Source organism: Takifugu flavidus, chromosome 15, assembly GCF_003711565.1.
Source record: "Takifugu flavidus isolate HTHZ2018 chromosome 15, ASM371156v2, whole genome shotgun sequence".
NCBI lineage: Eukaryota > Metazoa > Chordata > Actinopteri > Tetraodontiformes > Tetraodontidae > Takifugu > Takifugu flavidus.
This window is the reverse complement of record NC_079534.1, coordinates 3,230,814-3,248,266: the sequence shown is the minus strand read 5'-3', so window position 1 is coordinate 3,248,266 and position 17,453 is coordinate 3,230,814. Positions and strand designations below refer to the sequence as shown.

The 17,453-nt window shown below is 49.1% G+C and overlaps 2 protein-coding genes across 3 annotated transcripts; both read right to left on the bottom strand.

Moving 5' to 3' along the window:
* Window positions 1-8,940, bottom strand: mmp14b (matrix metallopeptidase 14b (membrane-inserted)). Of its 2 annotated transcripts, XM_057058013.1 has the most exons (10): window positions 8,429-8,938; window positions 4,045-4,193; window positions 3,814-3,936; window positions 3,386-3,693; window positions 2,937-3,098; window positions 2,704-2,855; window positions 2,490-2,628; window positions 2,255-2,405; window positions 1,663-1,778; window positions 1-1,578 (listed from the first exon to the last, which is right to left on the bottom strand). In XM_057058013.1, exons 1-10 carry the CDS (start codon window positions 8,525-8,527, stop codon window positions 1,085-1,087), a joined length of 1,893 nt encoding a protein of 630 aa, XP_056913993.1. In that variant the 5' UTR covers window positions 8,528-8,938; the 3' UTR covers window positions 1-1,084. The 2 variants fall into 2 exon arrangements, with proteins under 2 accessions (XP_056913993.1, XP_056913992.1); XM_057058012.1 differs by having other exon boundaries at window positions 2,704-3,098; window positions 8,429-8,940.
* Window positions 8,941-9,920: 980 nt separating this feature from the next.
* sall2 (spalt-like transcription factor 2) lies at window positions 9,921-17,445 on the bottom strand. Its single transcript, XM_057058006.1, has 3 exons — window positions 17,305-17,445; window positions 11,204-14,819; window positions 9,921-11,048 (listed from the first exon to the last, which is right to left on the bottom strand). The coding sequence occupies exons 2-3, from the start codon at window positions 14,627-14,629 to the stop codon at window positions 10,746-10,748; spliced, it is 3,729 nt and encodes a 1,242-aa protein (XP_056913986.1). The 5' UTR covers window positions 14,630-14,819; window positions 17,305-17,445; the 3' UTR covers window positions 9,921-10,745.
* Window positions 17,446-17,453: the final 8 nt, after the last annotated feature.

The window sequence follows — 17,453 nt, the reverse complement described above, 5'->3', positions numbered from 1 at the left end:
GCATTTTAGAATGACTTTATTCAGTAAGAAATGCTTATATAAGCGTAGGAAAACACAAACTCATTGCAAAAGCTGGATCATTACTATTATTATCACGGTTGCCATCATTGCTGCTGCTAACTAGCCTCTCACTTGTGGTGTAACAGGGCTTATGATTAAGTACGATGACAAAAAGGAGTCATTTTCAGATCTTTCAATTTATTTTCAATATTCAAGGTAAAAAAAAAAATAAATCAAGTTTCCAGAATACATAATCCCCGTCCCCATTCACTGTCCCCACAAATATAAAATTAAGGCCACTTTCAAAACTGAATGTCACTGTCCAGCAGGACTTTTTAATGACAATGTACAAAACACACACTTCTTTTTTTTTTTTTTTTTACACAACAACAACAATAATAGTAATGGTCATAATTAGAATGACATCATTTTAATAGTCAGCGCTAAAGACATTAGTATAAAAAAGAAAAAAAGACATTCGCATTAAAGAGTGTAGATTAAAGAATCTCATGATTCAGTTGGCGCTTTGGTTCCCTTTTCTGCTCCCTACTGGCTCGGACACGTTCATCGCTGGCCGACCGGACTTCCCCCAGTTGTGCACTCTGATAGTGATAGTGCACGTGGCTCCGTTCGGTCACGAGTGTCTCTCACTGGGTGGTGGGGAGACGCCGCCGCCGCCGCCGCCGCCATTCGCAAATGTGGTCATCAGTGGGTATGTGCAATTCGACAGGTGGGGGGGGGGGAGCGAGCGAAAGGACTGCTTACTGGAAGGAGCATGCAAGGGTGGGTGGTGTGTGTGTGGGGGGGGGGGTTCAAGGCGGAAATTCACGAGGACAGAAACACTGACCACTAAAAATAAGACGGTGAAAGAAAAGGCTAAAACAAACAGCAAAGAGCTGGCGTCAGTGACCACGAGGCCGGCCGAGACGGACGGGTGAGAAAAAATAACAGAGGGGCGGGATGAGAGAAAGGGCAAAAAGAAAGAAAGAAAAGGCAGTGGTAAGGTGGTTTCACCTCTTTCTCTCGCTCTCCGGTTACGTTCCCGTCCACTTTTTTTCCCCCCACCGCTCTTCTCCCGGTCCGTCTACACCTTATCCAATAAGGAGCGTTGGAAGTAGAGGAGTCGCCTGGGAGTGCCATACCAGCGGAAAAACACCAAGGCCGCCAGCGTCACGATCACGCACGCTAGCAGGAAGAGCGGCACCACCACCATCGCTACTTTATTGCCCCCACCGACCGCGTCATCGTCACCCACTTCAACAATGATCACCTCCGTTTCCTCGTCCTCTCTCTCCCTCTCTCGCTCCCTCTCTCTGTCCCTCTCTCGCTCCCTCTCTCTCTCCCTCTCTCGCTCCCTCTCTCTATCCCTGGTTCTGTCTTTATCTTCACGTTCCTTGTCCTTCCCCCTTTCCTTGTCCTTGTCGTGTCCACCTCCGCCTTTGCCTCCGTCTGTCTTGGGGTCTTCGTTCGGGCAGCCCATCCAGTCCCGCAGGGCCGATTTGGGATACCCGGGCTCCACGCGCATGACCTGGTTGTTGAACTTCCAGTACTTGTTGGCTTTGTAGAAGTACGTGTACGCTGTTGATGGGAGACAGAGAAGAAACAAAAGGGATCACGACGTGGCCGATGTCTTGATTTCTGGCGTCCAAACGCCGCGTTTACCTTGATCTTTACTCATGAAGGCTGCTTTGAAGTTGTCGGGCACTCCCTGCCACACGCTGATTGACTTTGGATAGCCGGCGTCGACGGATCGCGACGCTTCGTTGAAGCGATAATACCTGAGAGGGGACGGTTCAGGAGGTTATTTCGTCGTTAGTTTTGAGGCGGTCCAAAAAGTCGCAGACTCGGCGACTGGTCCTGCCGCCGTTGTACCTCAGCGTGAAACCCAAAACCGCCTCAGTGACATTAGCATCAACCATCCTAACAACCGGCCTCTGAAAATAAGGCATGAAATTGTCCTCAGAAGACGGTTTCTGTGCAATTTTGGTTGTTTCTTTTAAATAACTCCATCCGTTTGTCCCTGTTTATGTTGGTGGCTTTTCCAGTGTAAGCACTGACTGACATTTTTCCCAACGTTTCATAACAAGGACGAGGGTTTAAATAGGGGTACGCTAACTAAGGTCTGCTTTCAATGTTTGGACAAGAGGCAGATTCTGTTATTCAGGACTGTCGCTTGAGCGGTAATTCCGGATGAAACGCATCTGCTGACGCAGGTGGGAGGTTTTCCTGAGGGATGTAATGTTTTGTGACTAACTTGTTTGCTCTGAAGTAAAACGTCTGGCCGGTCGGTGTGTAGTAGAGCGCCGCGTCTATTCGATCTCTGGGAAGTCCGCTGCCCATTTCGTTCAGATTCTTGGGGAAACCGGGGTCCAGATTGGACTCGGTGAACACCCAATATCTGTCCCCTGCAGAGAGTCGGTCAAGAAACGGAACATAAGGACGGCTGCTCTGAAATCTCCCACATGGTTAAATTAGCAAACGGGACTCGCCTTTGAAGAAAGCAAACTTTCCATCTTCTCTCTCAAAAGCAGAGTTGATGTGGGTGGGCAGTCCCCTCCAGAACTGACCAATGGGCATGGGGTATCCGTCCATCACGTGGTTGTTGCGTACCCTCCAGAACCACTTGTCCTGGAACAAACGGTAACTGTTAGCTCACAGCTCCACTGTCGCCTCCAACGGTCCGAGGAGGGCGCCTCAGTCTACCTTGAACACAAACATTTCCCCCCGGAGGGTTGTGATGGTGTCAAAGTGGCCATCGCAGATGTTGGGGCCAACATGGGGCTTGTCAGGGGCGTATGTGGGCTGAATACCATAGTCTGGTGTAACAGGAGGAGGCTGGGGACCCGATCCGGACCCTGCAGAGGCGTAAAGATCCAGTGTTTCAGGCACCGTTAATGGGCTGTGACAGCGGTTCGCAGCGTGACTCGATAACTCACCATAAAGTTGCTGGATGCCTCTGCGATCGTCATCGGGGAGTTCAAAGTTTTCCGTGTCCATCCACTGGTAGAAGGGAGCCATGATGGCCGAAGGGTCGTTGGAATGCTCCAAACCCAGAGCGTGGCCCAGTTCATGCACCGCAACCAGGAAAAGGTCATTACCTGTGAAACCACAGTAGATGGAAGATAAGTTTTTTTCAGTCACACAAATGTGCACCAGTAACCAACAATGAGGTCATGTGAGCATGTGTCAGAGTCCCAAACAGCTGATGCGGCAGAGTCGCACTCCCCTTACGTAGCCTGGGGCTTTTTCGCCGGACCTGCTGCTGCTCGCCTTTTCCTCGCAACATCAGAATTCCCAGTAACTGCCAAAGTCTGCGTCAGCAGGGTCTTTTTAAAGGCGAAAAAAAGTCCCGTCCTCAATAACCACGTATCTAACGGAGCCTCACCTGTCAGATCCCGGTTTTTGACGGTCCAAGGCTCGGCTGCATCGAAGTGGGTGTCGCCGCCGATGCCGTTTCCAGGGAAATAGGCATGGGCGAGGAATCCACCCTCCCCGTCAAAGGGACTGCTGTCACCATGGAAACCCTCGCCGAAGAAGAGCATGATGTCTGCAAACTCCTCCACTCTGTCCCGTATGTAGCTGTAGGGGATTTCCCGGAACCGGAGCGGAGTGATGCTCTCCCACACCTTGAAGGCCTTCCTGATGGCCTCATAGGTCTCGTACTCGCCCACCTTGGGGGTGTAATTCTGTATACTGAGAAAGTGAAACAGGATGTGTGGATGGAGGGGAAGAAAGAGTTAATAATCACTTCTTATTCCTCTTGAGGCAAGGGAATTTGTTTCCATGACATCACCCAAACAGAGCGTGACTTACGAGAAGGTGACTTCGTTCTTGTTCCACTTTAAGCCCTGGATGGCGTATCTCTTCCTCCTCAGGTTGCTCTTCAACTCTGCCCCAAACTTGTCTGGCACACCACAGCGCGGTCGCTTCATGGCCCTGCCAGAGACACAAGACCACTCAGAACAGCGCAGGAATGCTGCCCGTCGCAGGCGTGCGGCGGGTATAAAGCCGCGTTTCCCAACGCCGCCGTTCGAAGGGGCTCACTGGATGGTGTTGTCGTCGATGGAGCCGGTGACGGTGAGGCCGTAGAACCTCTGCATGGCGGCGATGGCTGAGGTCACGGAGTGAGGCGAGCGGAGGGAGTGTGTCCTCAGGTCGCCCGGGGGCAGGTACCCGTACTGCTGCAGCCATGACTGTCGAAGGAGACAACAGCGTGAATCACCGCCTGAGTTGCGCAACATCGCCACGGAAACGCTCAGCCGAGTAAGGAGCGAGGGCGCGTGACGGGTCACCCGAGTGTTGTTGATCAGAACCCTGAGTCACGACGCCGCGGAATGATCCTGGCAAAGGGTCCAGGATGTTTTCACGCCACGGCAGCAAAAACACATTCCTGACTGACAACACGAATAACGGCTTTGTTGTGGCGTCCGCACGTTCGGAGCAACGTCACCGGGAGCACCTGGCACGCTCCCGTCCGGCAACGTAGCGCTGAAAACCCTCGAACAGAGACGGTTCGCGTTCCAGCAGATGGCTGCCAGACCGAGAACAGAAAAACAACCCCTCCAAGTCCAGTTTCTGTGTTCTGCTGAGTTTGTCCATGAAGAAGTGATTAGTTTGAGGCTCCGGCAGAACAAAACATGACGGTCAGTGAGTTGCACAAGCCTCCGGCTCCCTCGGCCTGACCTTATTTTCCCCTAGCAACTCGTTTCGCTCTTCTTCTGGTCTGTCAGTTGGATGTGTTCCAGCTCCACACCTCTCGCCCACAGAGCTCCTCCGAACCTCTCAAACTAAAGCTAAACGGACACCAAAGGAACCCCTTTTGTCAGCGTTAACGACGTGTTTTCTTGAGGATATCCGTCACAGATCCGTGAACGGGTCTCTCCTCACAACTTTCCATACATTTAGTGTTTTCCTGCAACGTTGTCAGCTCTGAGAGGACGCTGCATGTTTCTGCAGAATTACACGTTGGGACACGCTCGGAGCGATGTTACTTAATGGGAGCTCCTCGTTTGGATGGGTACAGTGCACATCTGTTTGAAGCAGAACAGAACGGGAGTGTCCCAGGTTGGGACCTGGCCTTGTGCAACCTCCAGGCCAGTAGCAGCAGCTGCCCAGTCAACCAGTAATTTCAGTGGGAATTTCTTCATCCTTGCGTCCAAAACCTCAAACTCTTCCCACTCTCGTCTCTGTCTCCAGGCCTCCTCCTTGATCCCTCTCTTATGGAAAACCCAGAAACTTAAAGGGTAAAAATGTAGGACCGACCACACCCAGAGCTCCATTATTACCGCCGCCTATCTGGCATTTCTAACATCTCTAACAATCAGATTTTTTAGCATTTTGGAGCTAATATTATGTAGCAGATGCAGGAGCCAAGTCCCGGCTAATCCGTCTCTCTGTGTCTGTCCCACAGACAGTCGGAGGTCATTCCCTACTGAATGGGTGCATTCTGGTTGGGAATCACTCCGGCGGACACATAAAGAGTCGCTGTTTCAGTTCATCCACCCCTGTGGGAAAGTCAAACATAAGCTTCAGCAGCTCGGGATCAGATGGATTTCAATCTGAACATACAGAAAATTGTGTAGGGCCATTCGACCCTAATCTTCTCCCTATACACCTTCTCTGTGTTTTCTTTCCTCCACCGTGCGCGGTCAAAAGGCCTGCTGTTGACTGACACTGAGCATTTGTTTTACCTTCTGGGCTCCCACGCTTGATTCACAGCTCCCTCAGGTGACTCGACAAGGTCTTATTCACCCTGGCGCTGGGCTATTTTTGAGGCTGGTAATGGGCTGAGTAACTAAAGCAGCGGCAGGAAGAGGAAATGGTCACTATTTTCAAAGGCATAGGAGCCAACAGCCCAGACTGTTGCAGGCCTGTGATGAAGACTCGTGGTTCCCACAGTCTTGTCCAATAAATTCAGAAGAACCTTCACTCACAGGCCATAAATTCAGGCATTTTTCCAGTTATTAACCATTATGAGTCTTTAGGCAGCAAGATGTAGCTCCAGAAATATCAATATGAACATTGTATGCTAATAATAACTGACTTTACAATATTTACCCTGCACACCAGGCCTTTATACCACGAAGCCTTCAAGTAAAAAGGTTTTAACCGTTTACGGCTGGTTGTGGAGAGCCAGCTGTCCTCTGTTTATGCACTATTCACCATTACTTTAGGCTAATAGGTTTCATTGTTTTTCCTCCCACATCTGCAGTCCACATCAGGGAAACACCACCGTTAAGGTCTGGGAGTTTGAACGGTGCAGTCATGAGAGTTTATTGCTAAATGGAAGACTTAAGAGAAGCAAAGGGTTGCTATGGATCTCTGTAGCATAAGAGAGAGGTTTCAGAGTCAGATGTTCCATTAATGGAGGCCAGGAGATGAGATTCATGGTTATATGGGTCAAATGCACACACACACACACACACACACACACACGCACGCTCCCAGTAGAATCTAGCTGTAAGCTATCATAAACGTATGAAATTATTGCTCCCTCTCCTCTGGCAGCAGCTCATTATTGGCTTTTGCTGCTTGCTTGTGTGTCTCGAGGGAGTTGACTGTTGAAATCCAACTTGTTGCCGTTCTTGTTGATGTACTTTTGGGAGAAAGGAAAAAAAAAAGACTGGCGGCTGGTCAACGCACACGTAGAAACATCTTTAAACGGGTGTCCCCCCCCACATCCCCCCAGCTGCTGTCCATTAAACACCAGGTCTGCAGCCAACAACAATAAGACCTCGTGACAAAGGAGTGGAAAACACGGACCTGCGCCCACATGACCGATGAGGAACACAGAGACCATCTTAAATGTGTCCATTTCCTCCTTAAAGAGGAAGTGAGGCGATGACCTCACGCTTCGCCATACATCCTTTGACCACTTCTGCCCGTCGGGCCGCCAGCTTCTGACCTTTTAGAGGTGACGTTTTCCTAAATCCTCCCCGGAAGAAAGACGGCATATGTTCATACGGGATGTGTGTCACATCGCCCTCTAATTTACTTCCTGCCTTCCTTTCTTTCGATTGCATCACTCCCGTCACCACAATGCCGTCCTTTCTAGTCCGCAACAGCCTCCTCACTGTCTGCTCCGCTTTCATCACTCCTCTTCCTCAGCATAAATGACCTCAGCGCCTCGTTAAAGACGCCGTGCGTGCGTGTGTGTGTGCGCGCGTGTGTGTGATTGCTGACACACTAACCAACGTCCCACTGCCCTCTTCCTCTCTCCACCACAGACATGACTTGCCGACATCCTCAGAATCCTGACGGCTGCTCTCACACACTGACCAGCAGGAAAACCCTCCGCTGGACTTCCTGCAGCCTGGAACCAGGTGCTGATACAGGCGGGTTTTATTTCCATGCTACGAGATTCTACGTGATTATAGACCTCTGTAAGCTCTGCCCCTCTGTGTCATGTAGTTTGAGCTCAGCTGATGTCAACGTTATGGAAAGCTCGGGTTCATAAGCATATTAAAAATAACATGGTTAGCTTATAGAGCAGCATCAGCCCGTATTATTGGGTCATTGGGTTGGAAAAGCTGCGTTCAAAGGTTGCAAACTGTGGCGATTCCCATCCAATCACTGATTCTCAGCCATATGTAGGTCATTTGTGTTGAGTTACAGTTGGAGTACGGCTGGAATTATCATTCCATATTCCACAAACCACAAGGTGGATCCAGTGATTCAGACACTTTTGGCACTTCAGCGCGACCCAGCAAAAATCACACACAAGCATTTTTTGTTTGTTTGTTTTTGAACTCAACGTCGACGGGACCGGAGGAGGCAAATGTTTGGGGACTCGCATCAGTGCCGCTTCCTGCAGAAGTTGAGGAGCGTCCAGATGTTTTTGGATGACTGCCGATGTGCAGGTTCGAGAGGGACGTGATCTCGGCAGGTTTTTGGATCGGAATCAGAGTTGAAAGGCTTGGGAGTGATCTTTCCGCAGCAATCACAGCTGACATGCTGCAGATGCTCATTGCGCATGAGGCCCACCTCCCTCAGGAAGACTTAACTCGGGACAGATGGCAGCGATTACACCCTTCTTCGGAATAAAGCTACCGACATCTATCGGCCTCCCAATTTGCATTTGTTTCGGTTCTGCCTGCTCAGCATTTCTCAGCCTTTTCCCCAGCGCTCTCCTCATTATGGGCTGTTTCCTCTCACCGGGGTCAGAGCCCTCCCCATATTTTTGTTGTTACCGTCATTAGACTTCACAAAGCCAAGTGTTTTTGACTACGTTTGTGGGTTTGGCCGAATGACAATCAGTATTCTGACTTCTTAGAACGTTGCTATTCACCCGAAATTAACCTTTTTAATCAATTTATCTGGCTATTGATGTCTTTCTTGCTTGCGTGTATGCGAGGCTGTCTGGGTGATATCTCCAACCGTGCGCTGTGGACTGCTCATCTCAGATTTACGCCTTTGTGTGGAGTCTCACCTCTGGTTTGACTTCTCTGTCCGTCGATCCTTGTGCGCTCAGCTCCAAAACCACCGCCAACAGCAGCAGCCGGACAGGCGACTTCAGCTTTGGAGCCATCGCTTGAATCACCTTTAAAACGCTAAAATAAAATAAAAAAAATCGAACACTTTCCTAACTCGCTACCTGTAAACTTGTCAGATCATCATACGGGAGATTTCTTTCAAAGCGCGTTCGGCGCACCGATTCTTCGATTCCCGCAGATCCCGCAGCGCTGCGTTTCTGTAACTTATTTCTTACAGAACCAGCAGAGGGGTTATTCCAGTCTGCGCATTCTCCTTTAATTCTGGGACCTTACTGGGAAAAGGAAGTCCGAATAGCTGCGCGCCTTTTACGCCTAAAACTTTGCTCCAGATGTTGCGGCAGCCTTTGTTTTCCACGCCCGGACAGTTTCTCTTCTCCGTCGGCTTATTTTGATCCTCTCTTCTCCTCCGCTCGTTGCAGACGTGGTAGTTTGATTCTCCCCAGAGACCTTTAGCCGGAAAGTAGAGGGTTGTAAACCTCCCCCTCCTAATTCATCCCGCCCCTCCACCGCGGACAGCCGAAACTAACTTGATGACCTTGGCATTTGGTTTAAAATTGAACGATCATCAAATGCTTCATTGCTCAAAGGAATTCTCAACATTGATTATACATGCAGAGTGGAAAGTCTGGGAGAAGGCAAGAAAAAATGATTTTACAACTTTAAGAATACATATCAACAAAATGCTTTCTACAATGGTGGTTTTTAATCCCCAAGTGACAAGAATGGGTCACTTCTGCCTCCTTGAACTCACAGATACAATTAAATATATGTTTTGAACTCATTTTAGTGCCTTTTAACTGAAGTGAGCACAAGCAGGGTGTAATACGAAGGGTCAGGGACTTTACAGTGAGAAGTGCGCCCTCTAACGTCGCAGGGTATAACTACATCACCAGCTCGGTAACCTAATAAGGAGATGAGGAAGTATTTATCGCTGGTTTTTATTGAGTGGAAGAAAAAAAAGGCTTCCTAGGAGGGGATGGAGGTGTTTTCATGTACTAGGCCAGTAATGGGCAAAATGTTCTCAAAAATGGCTTCATAAGCAAAACATTCTGTATGATATATTCTGTACTGAATGGGAGGAACGTCCTCCCACAGCTGTCCTGGGACATCTGTGTGAAGTTCTGCATGCACATGATGTTACATTGACATAATGAAGTCCCTGGCACGCATGTGGTGGAACTCCCTTTCTTTGTGGTGATGGGCGCGATGGATGTCCCATCACATAAGCTCACTGCTGTGGAAACCATGAAGCTGTGCATTCTTTAGGACTCCAGACACACCCTACCTGTAGATTTATGTTTACACACCCGTCTCCACTCCCCTCTATCCCAGCGGTTGCAACACAAGAGGGGATTGGGTCATCGTGGAGAATGCAGAGATCGTGACGTGACTCTGAGACATCTCACACACATTTCAACACGTTGCGACTGGGGTAGAATTGGGATTCCCAAAGTTTATTATGGAGATACTGAAGGTACAGTTTACAACAAAGACATAGATCTATAGCAACTTACAGATTTAGAAACTGAAAATTAGTTACAGGTATTAATGTTGGACCAAACGACAGCCACTATTCACAAATTTCAAGGTCAAAGATAACAAAGAACATGTCCTCACTGGCTTTACAAACGCCACTGCGGTCCTGCGGTCAAAGGACCGCAGAGTCCGAAACGAACCACAAGAAAGTGAGTGAACAGCAAGAAAAACAAACGTTCGAAATCTTTGATAGCTTCAAGGAATAATATCTTGAATGTAAAATATTGAATCTAAGTCAGGCCAACATTGTCAAAAAGTCCTTTTAAATAGCAAACAGCTCCCCTGGTGCCGACTGTTCGGTTTCTGTGTGCAGCACAACACGAATAGTTGTTATCTTCATATAATTGTGACTAAGTGTCTAATTAGCGCCTAATTTTTTTTTCCTGTGGTTAAAAAAAAGAAAAGCCACTGATCATTTTTTGACCCTCTTCTCATATGAAACACTTACACAACAGAGATACAGTTTCTGCATTTGCATTAAACTTGGAACAATTGAATTCCGTATTTTCTCCTCTATTTTTTTTTTTTTTTTAAACACGATACCATGCTGACTGACTCACGACTTTCACGAACAGACATATTACTCTGACGATCAAACTGACAGGATACGTGAACTATGTTGAGGAAGCAGCACAATGCAAACGCTTACGCGGTTTCACCGACGGACGACATGGGTGAAAATACCATAACGTTACCCACCAATCGACGTCGGTCACGCTAGCGGCCTTCGCTGGAATCCCCTCTGGCTTCACTGGGGCCTTTCGGCTCCATGTCCGATGGAACAGGCGATTCGGCTGCCTCGATCTCTGCCTGGTTGCCGGAGGTGGGCTCGTCATTTGGCTTGTGACTGGTGCTGTTGAGAAATGCTTGGTACTGATTCCAGAAGCCCGTTGAGCTCCTGGTGGCAGGAATGTTTAAAGCGGTCATCGACGCCGAAGAGGGAAGACGTTCAGCGGAGGAGCGGACGCTCCGGGACAGTGGACGTGCTTTTGTTACAACGCCGTGGTGCTTCATGTGCCCCTGGGAAAACGAAGAGCAATATTTTTGTTTAGGGAGGGACAGGCATTGTAGCATGAAGTAAAAAATAAACATACAAAAATAATGTTAAATCTACTAACACTATAGCCAATACATCGATCAATAAAGAATTAGATCTGAATTACATCCATCCCCACCTTGAGGCCACTGCGACTGGCATATTCTTTCCCACACTCGGCACAGCAGTAGGTCTTCTTCTCAGGACGAGACATCGGTGAGGGGAGGGTTGGGACGAGGCTGATGGTGGCAGAAGCCTCCTTCTCTCCACCCAGAGCCAGTCTCTTAATCTCAGCACCTTCCACCTGTTTGTCCCTCTCAAAGGAACCAAAATGGAAGCTCTGACGAGTCTCCCTTACAAAAGTGGCAGCTGTCTGTGGTGCGCCTGTCTGTGGTGCACCTGTCTGTGGTGCGCCTGTCTGTGGTGCACCTTCAGCAGCAACAGTGTCAACAGTCTCTGAAGTCGATGCCATTGTTGGCTCTCCATCGTCGGGCACAGTTGTTTGGTCTTGCTTTGGTGATGCTGGTGAAGGAAGCTGTTCTTTGTCCTCCTCCATGGGTTCTGGGGATTGAGGCCTGGAGTCCAGTTCCAAGACCGCCGAAGCATCGACATCCTGACTCACTACGGCATTTGAAGATGTAGTGGTGGAAGAAAAATCAAATGAGGCACTGGGAGCAGGTGTGCTCTGAAGGTCTTCTTGGTTCGAACTGGAAAGAACTGCGTCTGTTTCTTCATCAATACCGCAATCCACTTCCATGGCGTTAGAAGACGCTGTTGTTTTGGTCATGGTGGGGGAAGATGGTGATGGGGGAGATTTGGGGAGAAAAACATCAACACTGGATTGTTGTTCAACTTGGTTGTCAGCTGGGGAAGACTGGTCTCTTTCCTGGGAAGCTGGAAGAGGAGCACTGACACAAAGGACAGGTGGTTCTATGCAGGCTTGTGGGGGAGTCTGCGTGGCTGGATTGATGGAGGGGTCAGGAGTAAGATCAGAAGGTGGGATAAGCTCCGGGCTCGAGGATCTAGACTTGTCAACTGATTTTAAACCAGTCGAGACAAGGGACATGTCCAATGCTGGGCTCACAGAATGTCCCAGTAATTGGGAAGCTTCACTAGAAGCAGTGGTTAGATCCTTAGCCTGGGACTGAGACTGTGGCAGTGGTTTCGCACTGGATTCATTTGGCATCTTATGTGCAGGTGCCTCTGTGCCATCTGTGGGCAACTGCCCACCAAGGTGCATACGGATGTGGTGCTGGAGCACGAGGGCGTTAGTGAACTTGCGCTGGCACAGGGGGCAAGAGTTCTGCACGCATGCATTGTGTGGTCGTGCGTGATGGGTCGCCAGATGTGAACGCAGGCTGCCTTTGGTCGAGAATGACCTCCCACATATCTTACATGGGAAAGGCCGCTCTCCCAGGTGTGTAGCTTGATGCAGACGCAATGCTCTGGGGCAGCTCAACACCCGTAGACATACCCCACACTGGTTGTTTGTGAGGTTTGTAGTTGGACCTGTGATACTTAATGGTGGTAGTAACCCCCCTGCCATGGCCTTCACCCCATTAGCATTTATTCCAAGTGCACCCATGAAGTCCTGGCTGAAGTTAGAAACACAAGCGGAGGCAGGAGCAGAAGATGGTGGGGAAGCCATGACGTAAGTGGTCGAAGTGCTGGCATTAGTAAAACGACCGTTGGCTGAACTCGCTGATGAGGTAGCAGTATTGCTGCATAATCTTTCCATGATTGATGAAGACGACACCCACGGTGAAGAGGAAGGAGGCATCTTTTCGAGGTTCTCTACCAGCCTCTGCAGCTTGGAGGTTTCGGACGTAGGAGTTGCGGTGGCAATTGTCATTGGCAGAGAAGATGGAGTGGCTGTGAGTGGACCAGGGGCTTTCGAAAAGGTAGAGAATGGAGCCGACAACTGAGAATGGCTGGATGAAGCATGTTGGTGGGAGCGGGAAGCTGAAGATAATGGTGCACGTAGCAGACTTAAGGCTGGATGAGTGTAGAGGGATGAGTGTGGAACAGGAGTAGAAGAAGTGGAAATGGATGGGAAAAGAAGCTTAGGTAGGTGAGCTAGCTGGGGGTAGTTTTCAGGTGAAATAATTTGTGCCATAGGCGGAGTGTTCTCATCAAAGTGCTGTTTGGCACCCTTGAACAACTCTGCGAGGGCAGAGGATGAGGATAAGGATGGATTGGAGAGAAGGGAAGTAACCAGAGATGATGTGGAGGCTGAAGATGCCGAATGGGAGGTGCTGGAGGTAATAGAAGCTGCTGCAGCTACAGCCGCTGCTCTATTAAGTTGCAGAAGAGAATGTGAAATCAAAGCCAGGTTAACATTTGGGGCCAAGGGTAGGGTAGAAGGTGTAGGCCCTCCAGAGGTCCCCGCAGACAAGGTAGCAGGGCCACTGACTTCCACATCACTACCACATGTTTCATCCTCAGGCCTGCTTTTTGGCCTTTTCTGTACGATGTTAACATCACCAGTGCTGCCACTGCTCTTCCCAAAATCTGACCTGCAACTAGCTCCTAATGCTACTCCAAACAAAGAAGGTGGCAGTAGTGAAAGTGAGAGCTCTGGGTTCTGCTCGCGGTGGCGTAGAAAGTGCACCTTGAGATTACCCCTTGTGGTGAATCGGTTGAGGCACACTGGACACTGGTAAGGTCGTTCCCCTGTATGCGAGCGCAAATGTATCTGTAGGGAAGAATCACTGCTGAACATTTTCCCACAGAAGCGGCAGGCATGTTGCAGGCGGCCAGTGGTTGTGAAAGACTCTAGTCCTCCTGAGACAACTTGTTTAGAGTTTTGAGCTGCAGGCAGTGACGTGGGGAGGGAAGAGCTTTGGTGCGATCGGCCAAGGTGTCCGCTCATTAAAGTCGTATTGGAAGATTTCTCGTTAAGACAACAATTGGGAAGTGCCAAAGACAGCGCGAGGGGATACTGGGAGGAAGCTACAGCGGCGTCTGAGGACGGGGTGATGGGGACTGAGGATTGAGAACTCCCCTTCGGATGACAATGACCCACCACTCCTTCTCCCTGGGATTTGTGGGGCTTCAGTATTTGAGACAAGGAGCTGTTTGAGTTTAGGGGTTTGTCAGCTACATCAGCAGGGAGTAGGGAGGAGAAACATGCCAAGAGAGGAGTCACAGATGTGGAAGTCTCAGGCGCACTTGGCTGTGAATTTGGACTTGCCTCCCTTTTACTGTCTTCCAGACACAGCTGAGGAAGTGGAGGAAGAAGGTGCTGGAAAGGGGTCTCTAGGGTATAGGATGCTCCACCAAGGCGTAGCACCTGTCTACAGATTTCCTCTGTTATCTGCATCTGGTGGATCTGCCTCTGCTGCAGCACTCGCAGTTCCTCCAGAATCAGGGCAATATTCAGCTGGGTCCTAGAAGGTGCAGCCGATGTCACGCCCGGGCTAGGAGCAGATGTAAGAGGACTTGGCGGGCCCTGTGGCACATGGCTGGGGCTCCCAGGGGGTTGTGGCGGACACAGAGTGGCAGACGCCAAAGAGGAGGAAGAATTGGTGGTGGGAACTGGCAACCCCAATTTGGGAGAAGCCATCGTTGCTCTTCAGAACAGAGATTAAGTGAGGATGGGCTGAGGGCCTTTGAGGGGCTGCTGAGAGCACCGGCTGAGTGAGCTTGATAGTAGCGAGGAAGAGTGAGAAGCTCTGAGAGTTCTTCTGAACGCTGTCAACGATGGAGAGTAAAAGGGCGAATCCAGGAGAAATGGAGAGTCTTCCAGGTGTAATCTATTGAAATTAAAAGCAGAAAATCTCTCTGTAATTTCGCCGTCATGAATGACAACAACAGTTGGCGTCATGGTCTTCCACCTCAGGAAAGAACCCAAACAGCGGAGGCAGATGGTTGCTGGGAAATGGCACAACTTGGCAGGATAAGAAATGACTCTTAACTCAGAACTCCACCCTCTTATCGCCCACCGTTGCTTTCTTTTATTTGCTCTGTCTTTCCTTATCAAGGCTCAGCTTCCCCACTCCCACCGACACACAGGAAAACGCTTCACGCTTGCAGGCACACAGATCCCACTGATCAGAAAGAATACGCCGCTCACCCCTAGTGGAGCCTAACTCGTTTCCAGGGCAACACACAACAAGACAATAGGCTTTACCTCACTCTACCTGCCCACCCACATAAAGGATCCACCTCCAAACGTGGAAGTGTCCATTATAAGCAGATAAAGAGAGGCGGTGAAGATAGAACCCCTAAAATTCTCACTAAAAACTGATTTGTCATTTGCAAACGGCAGTCTTTTAAAGTTGAGCACGCATTGGTGCAATGAGAGAATGTAAGCAAGGTTTGTTTGTTTATGCTAATCTCTCCAACCCCCACCCCACACACACACACACACACACACACGCACACACAGACACACACACACAAGCACACAAACAACAAGCAGCAACTTGTTGTGTCACTCCATTGGCTGGATTTCTGTTTTTCCTTTATGAATTAAACACGCACATTTCTCTGGGGATTTGCTTACGCGGGTGGTCTGTATCTGCAGGAGCGAAGAAATGTGTGTTTAATAAGGCAGAAAAGAGCTCGAGGTTGCAACCTCAAAGGGTGAGTGAGGACGATTAGCCAACAAATTAATTCCAAAGGCCTCTTTTTTTCCCTTATCATAAAATAACACAACCTAAAATCAAGTCTATTAAAGTAAATACGCTGTTAAATGATCACTGCCGTCACTATTTGGACCGTCTCCTTTGGCTGAGTGACAGAAAATGCATCACAAAAACACCCTCAAACAATCCCTGCATGTTAATTAAAAGCACCTTACAGCGATCTGAAAGTCACATTCAGTGTGAATCCAACTGTGGAGCCTCAGGCATCTCTCGGTATAATCCCCACCAGCACTGATAATCAGGCTCCTAAGCTGCTGGGGCCTTTTTTCAATGTGGGATCCACATTTTGGCAAACACCCCTTTTACTCATTGTGTGTCTGAATGATTCAAATGTACAAAAATACTTCCAGAGTCCAAAAATGTGTGCATGGATGGAGCACGTCTTCATTACGGTGTATAGAAAGGAATAAAGGGCCATGTGGCCCTTCTCTTGACATGTCCCCCTTGTCTAAGAGCTCGCGCACACACACGGCTCACTTGTTCATCCTCTACTTTGCATTCAAATGGCGAGTGAACACCCCTTCTTTACAGCCGCGGCCTCTCTTTAGTAAAACCCAAACCCGCTCTGACGTTCAAGTCCATCATGTGGTGGCATGCAGGGTTTAGGGCGCCCAAAAGCCATTTCTGCATCCACTCAATCGTCGAAATCTGCTGTTTTTCTTGACATTTAAAGCAGGTGGGTGTCCAAAAACCACCTCGCTCGTGTGTTTTGTTGCATTTGCACCTACGCGGGCTCCCATGTTTGCCTGGTAAACAGCTGAAATTGGGTGGAATTTCAAACAATGGCCTTGAGGGAGCACAGCTGAGTGAGCGTCACGCTGCACATAAGGCCACTGACTGGACGCACAATACTCCCTTTTTCACCCTCATACCAAGTGTGCACCACGTGGACAGTAAGTGAGACGACTGACAGAAAGACAGTGAGGAGGAAAACTGTTATTCCCATTGTGACATCCATAACATTCAAGAGGCTTGGCCTGAATAATAAAAAGCATCACAGGTCTGATATATGTGGTTGGCACATTTGAAATAGGACACCCCCCCCCCCCCCCCCCCAACCCCCAAGCTAAAGAGCTTTTCAGAGGGGTCCAGGTATATTTATTATAACATAGTTATATAGATATTCAATTACACGTCAATATTTTTTTAATGGCTATAGGTACTTTTGTGTATGAACCTTTTGTGAAGTCTGATAATTTAAACATATTTTCATGCTAACATTGATCACACAGTCAAAAATCTAATATATTCCTAAATCGTAACCAGAACCGTAAAGTGCCACAAACGTCATTTTTACTGCGAATTCATGCCAGTGCTACTCGACGTTCGGTTGCGTAAAGAGGGGGGGGGAAGCAATGTTTTGGTCCAAAAAGCGAAAATTCAGCCGAGCCAAGCGCGTCCCCGCTACTGTACGTCGACCTGTTGCACGTCAGGCGCGCCCCCGCATCATAACAAGTTATGAATCATAAAATAATATGACTTCCACAAAAAAACAGAGTCCCGGATGTGCATTTCAGCCACAGGCCGCTCGTCGCCGACACGATCCTTTCACATAAACACACTCAAAAAAAAAAAAAAAAAAAGTACCCACCGTGCGCGTCGCGACGATTTTCGGCGGCGATATTGTTTTATGACAGGTGGGAGGGACGCCGCTCCGGAGGTTATGTTGGGTAAGACCGACTCCGTCTCTCAGCCGGGACACTGGCGCAGCTCTTCCACGCTCGCTCCCGGTGATGCGCA

What these genes read in the sequence shown, in the direction of transcription:
- mmp14b (XM_057058012.1), bottom strand. Translation starts at nt 8,527, where the DNA reads ATGGCTCCAAAGCTGAAGTCGCCTGTCCGGCTGCTGCTGTTGGCGGTG. An exon ending in AAGAACGAAGTCACCTTCTC is followed by an intron (nt 3,694 to 3,813) that starts GTAAGTCACGCT and finishes TCACTTTCTCAG; the next exon opens with TATACAGAATTACACCCCCA. An exon ending in TTTTACTTCAGAGCAAACAA is followed by an intron (nt 1,779 to 2,254) that starts GTTAGTCACAAA and finishes GTCCCCTCTCAG; the next exon opens with GTATTATCGCTTCAACGAAG.
- sall2 (XM_057058006.1), bottom strand. Translation starts at nt 14,629, where the DNA reads ATGGCTTCTCCCAAATTGGGGTTGCCAGTTCCCACCACCAATTCTTCC. An exon ending in CCAGTCGCAGTGGCCTCAAG is followed by an intron (nt 11,049 to 11,203) that starts GTGGGGATGGAT and finishes TCGTTTTCCCAG; the next exon opens with GGGCACATGAAGCACCACGG.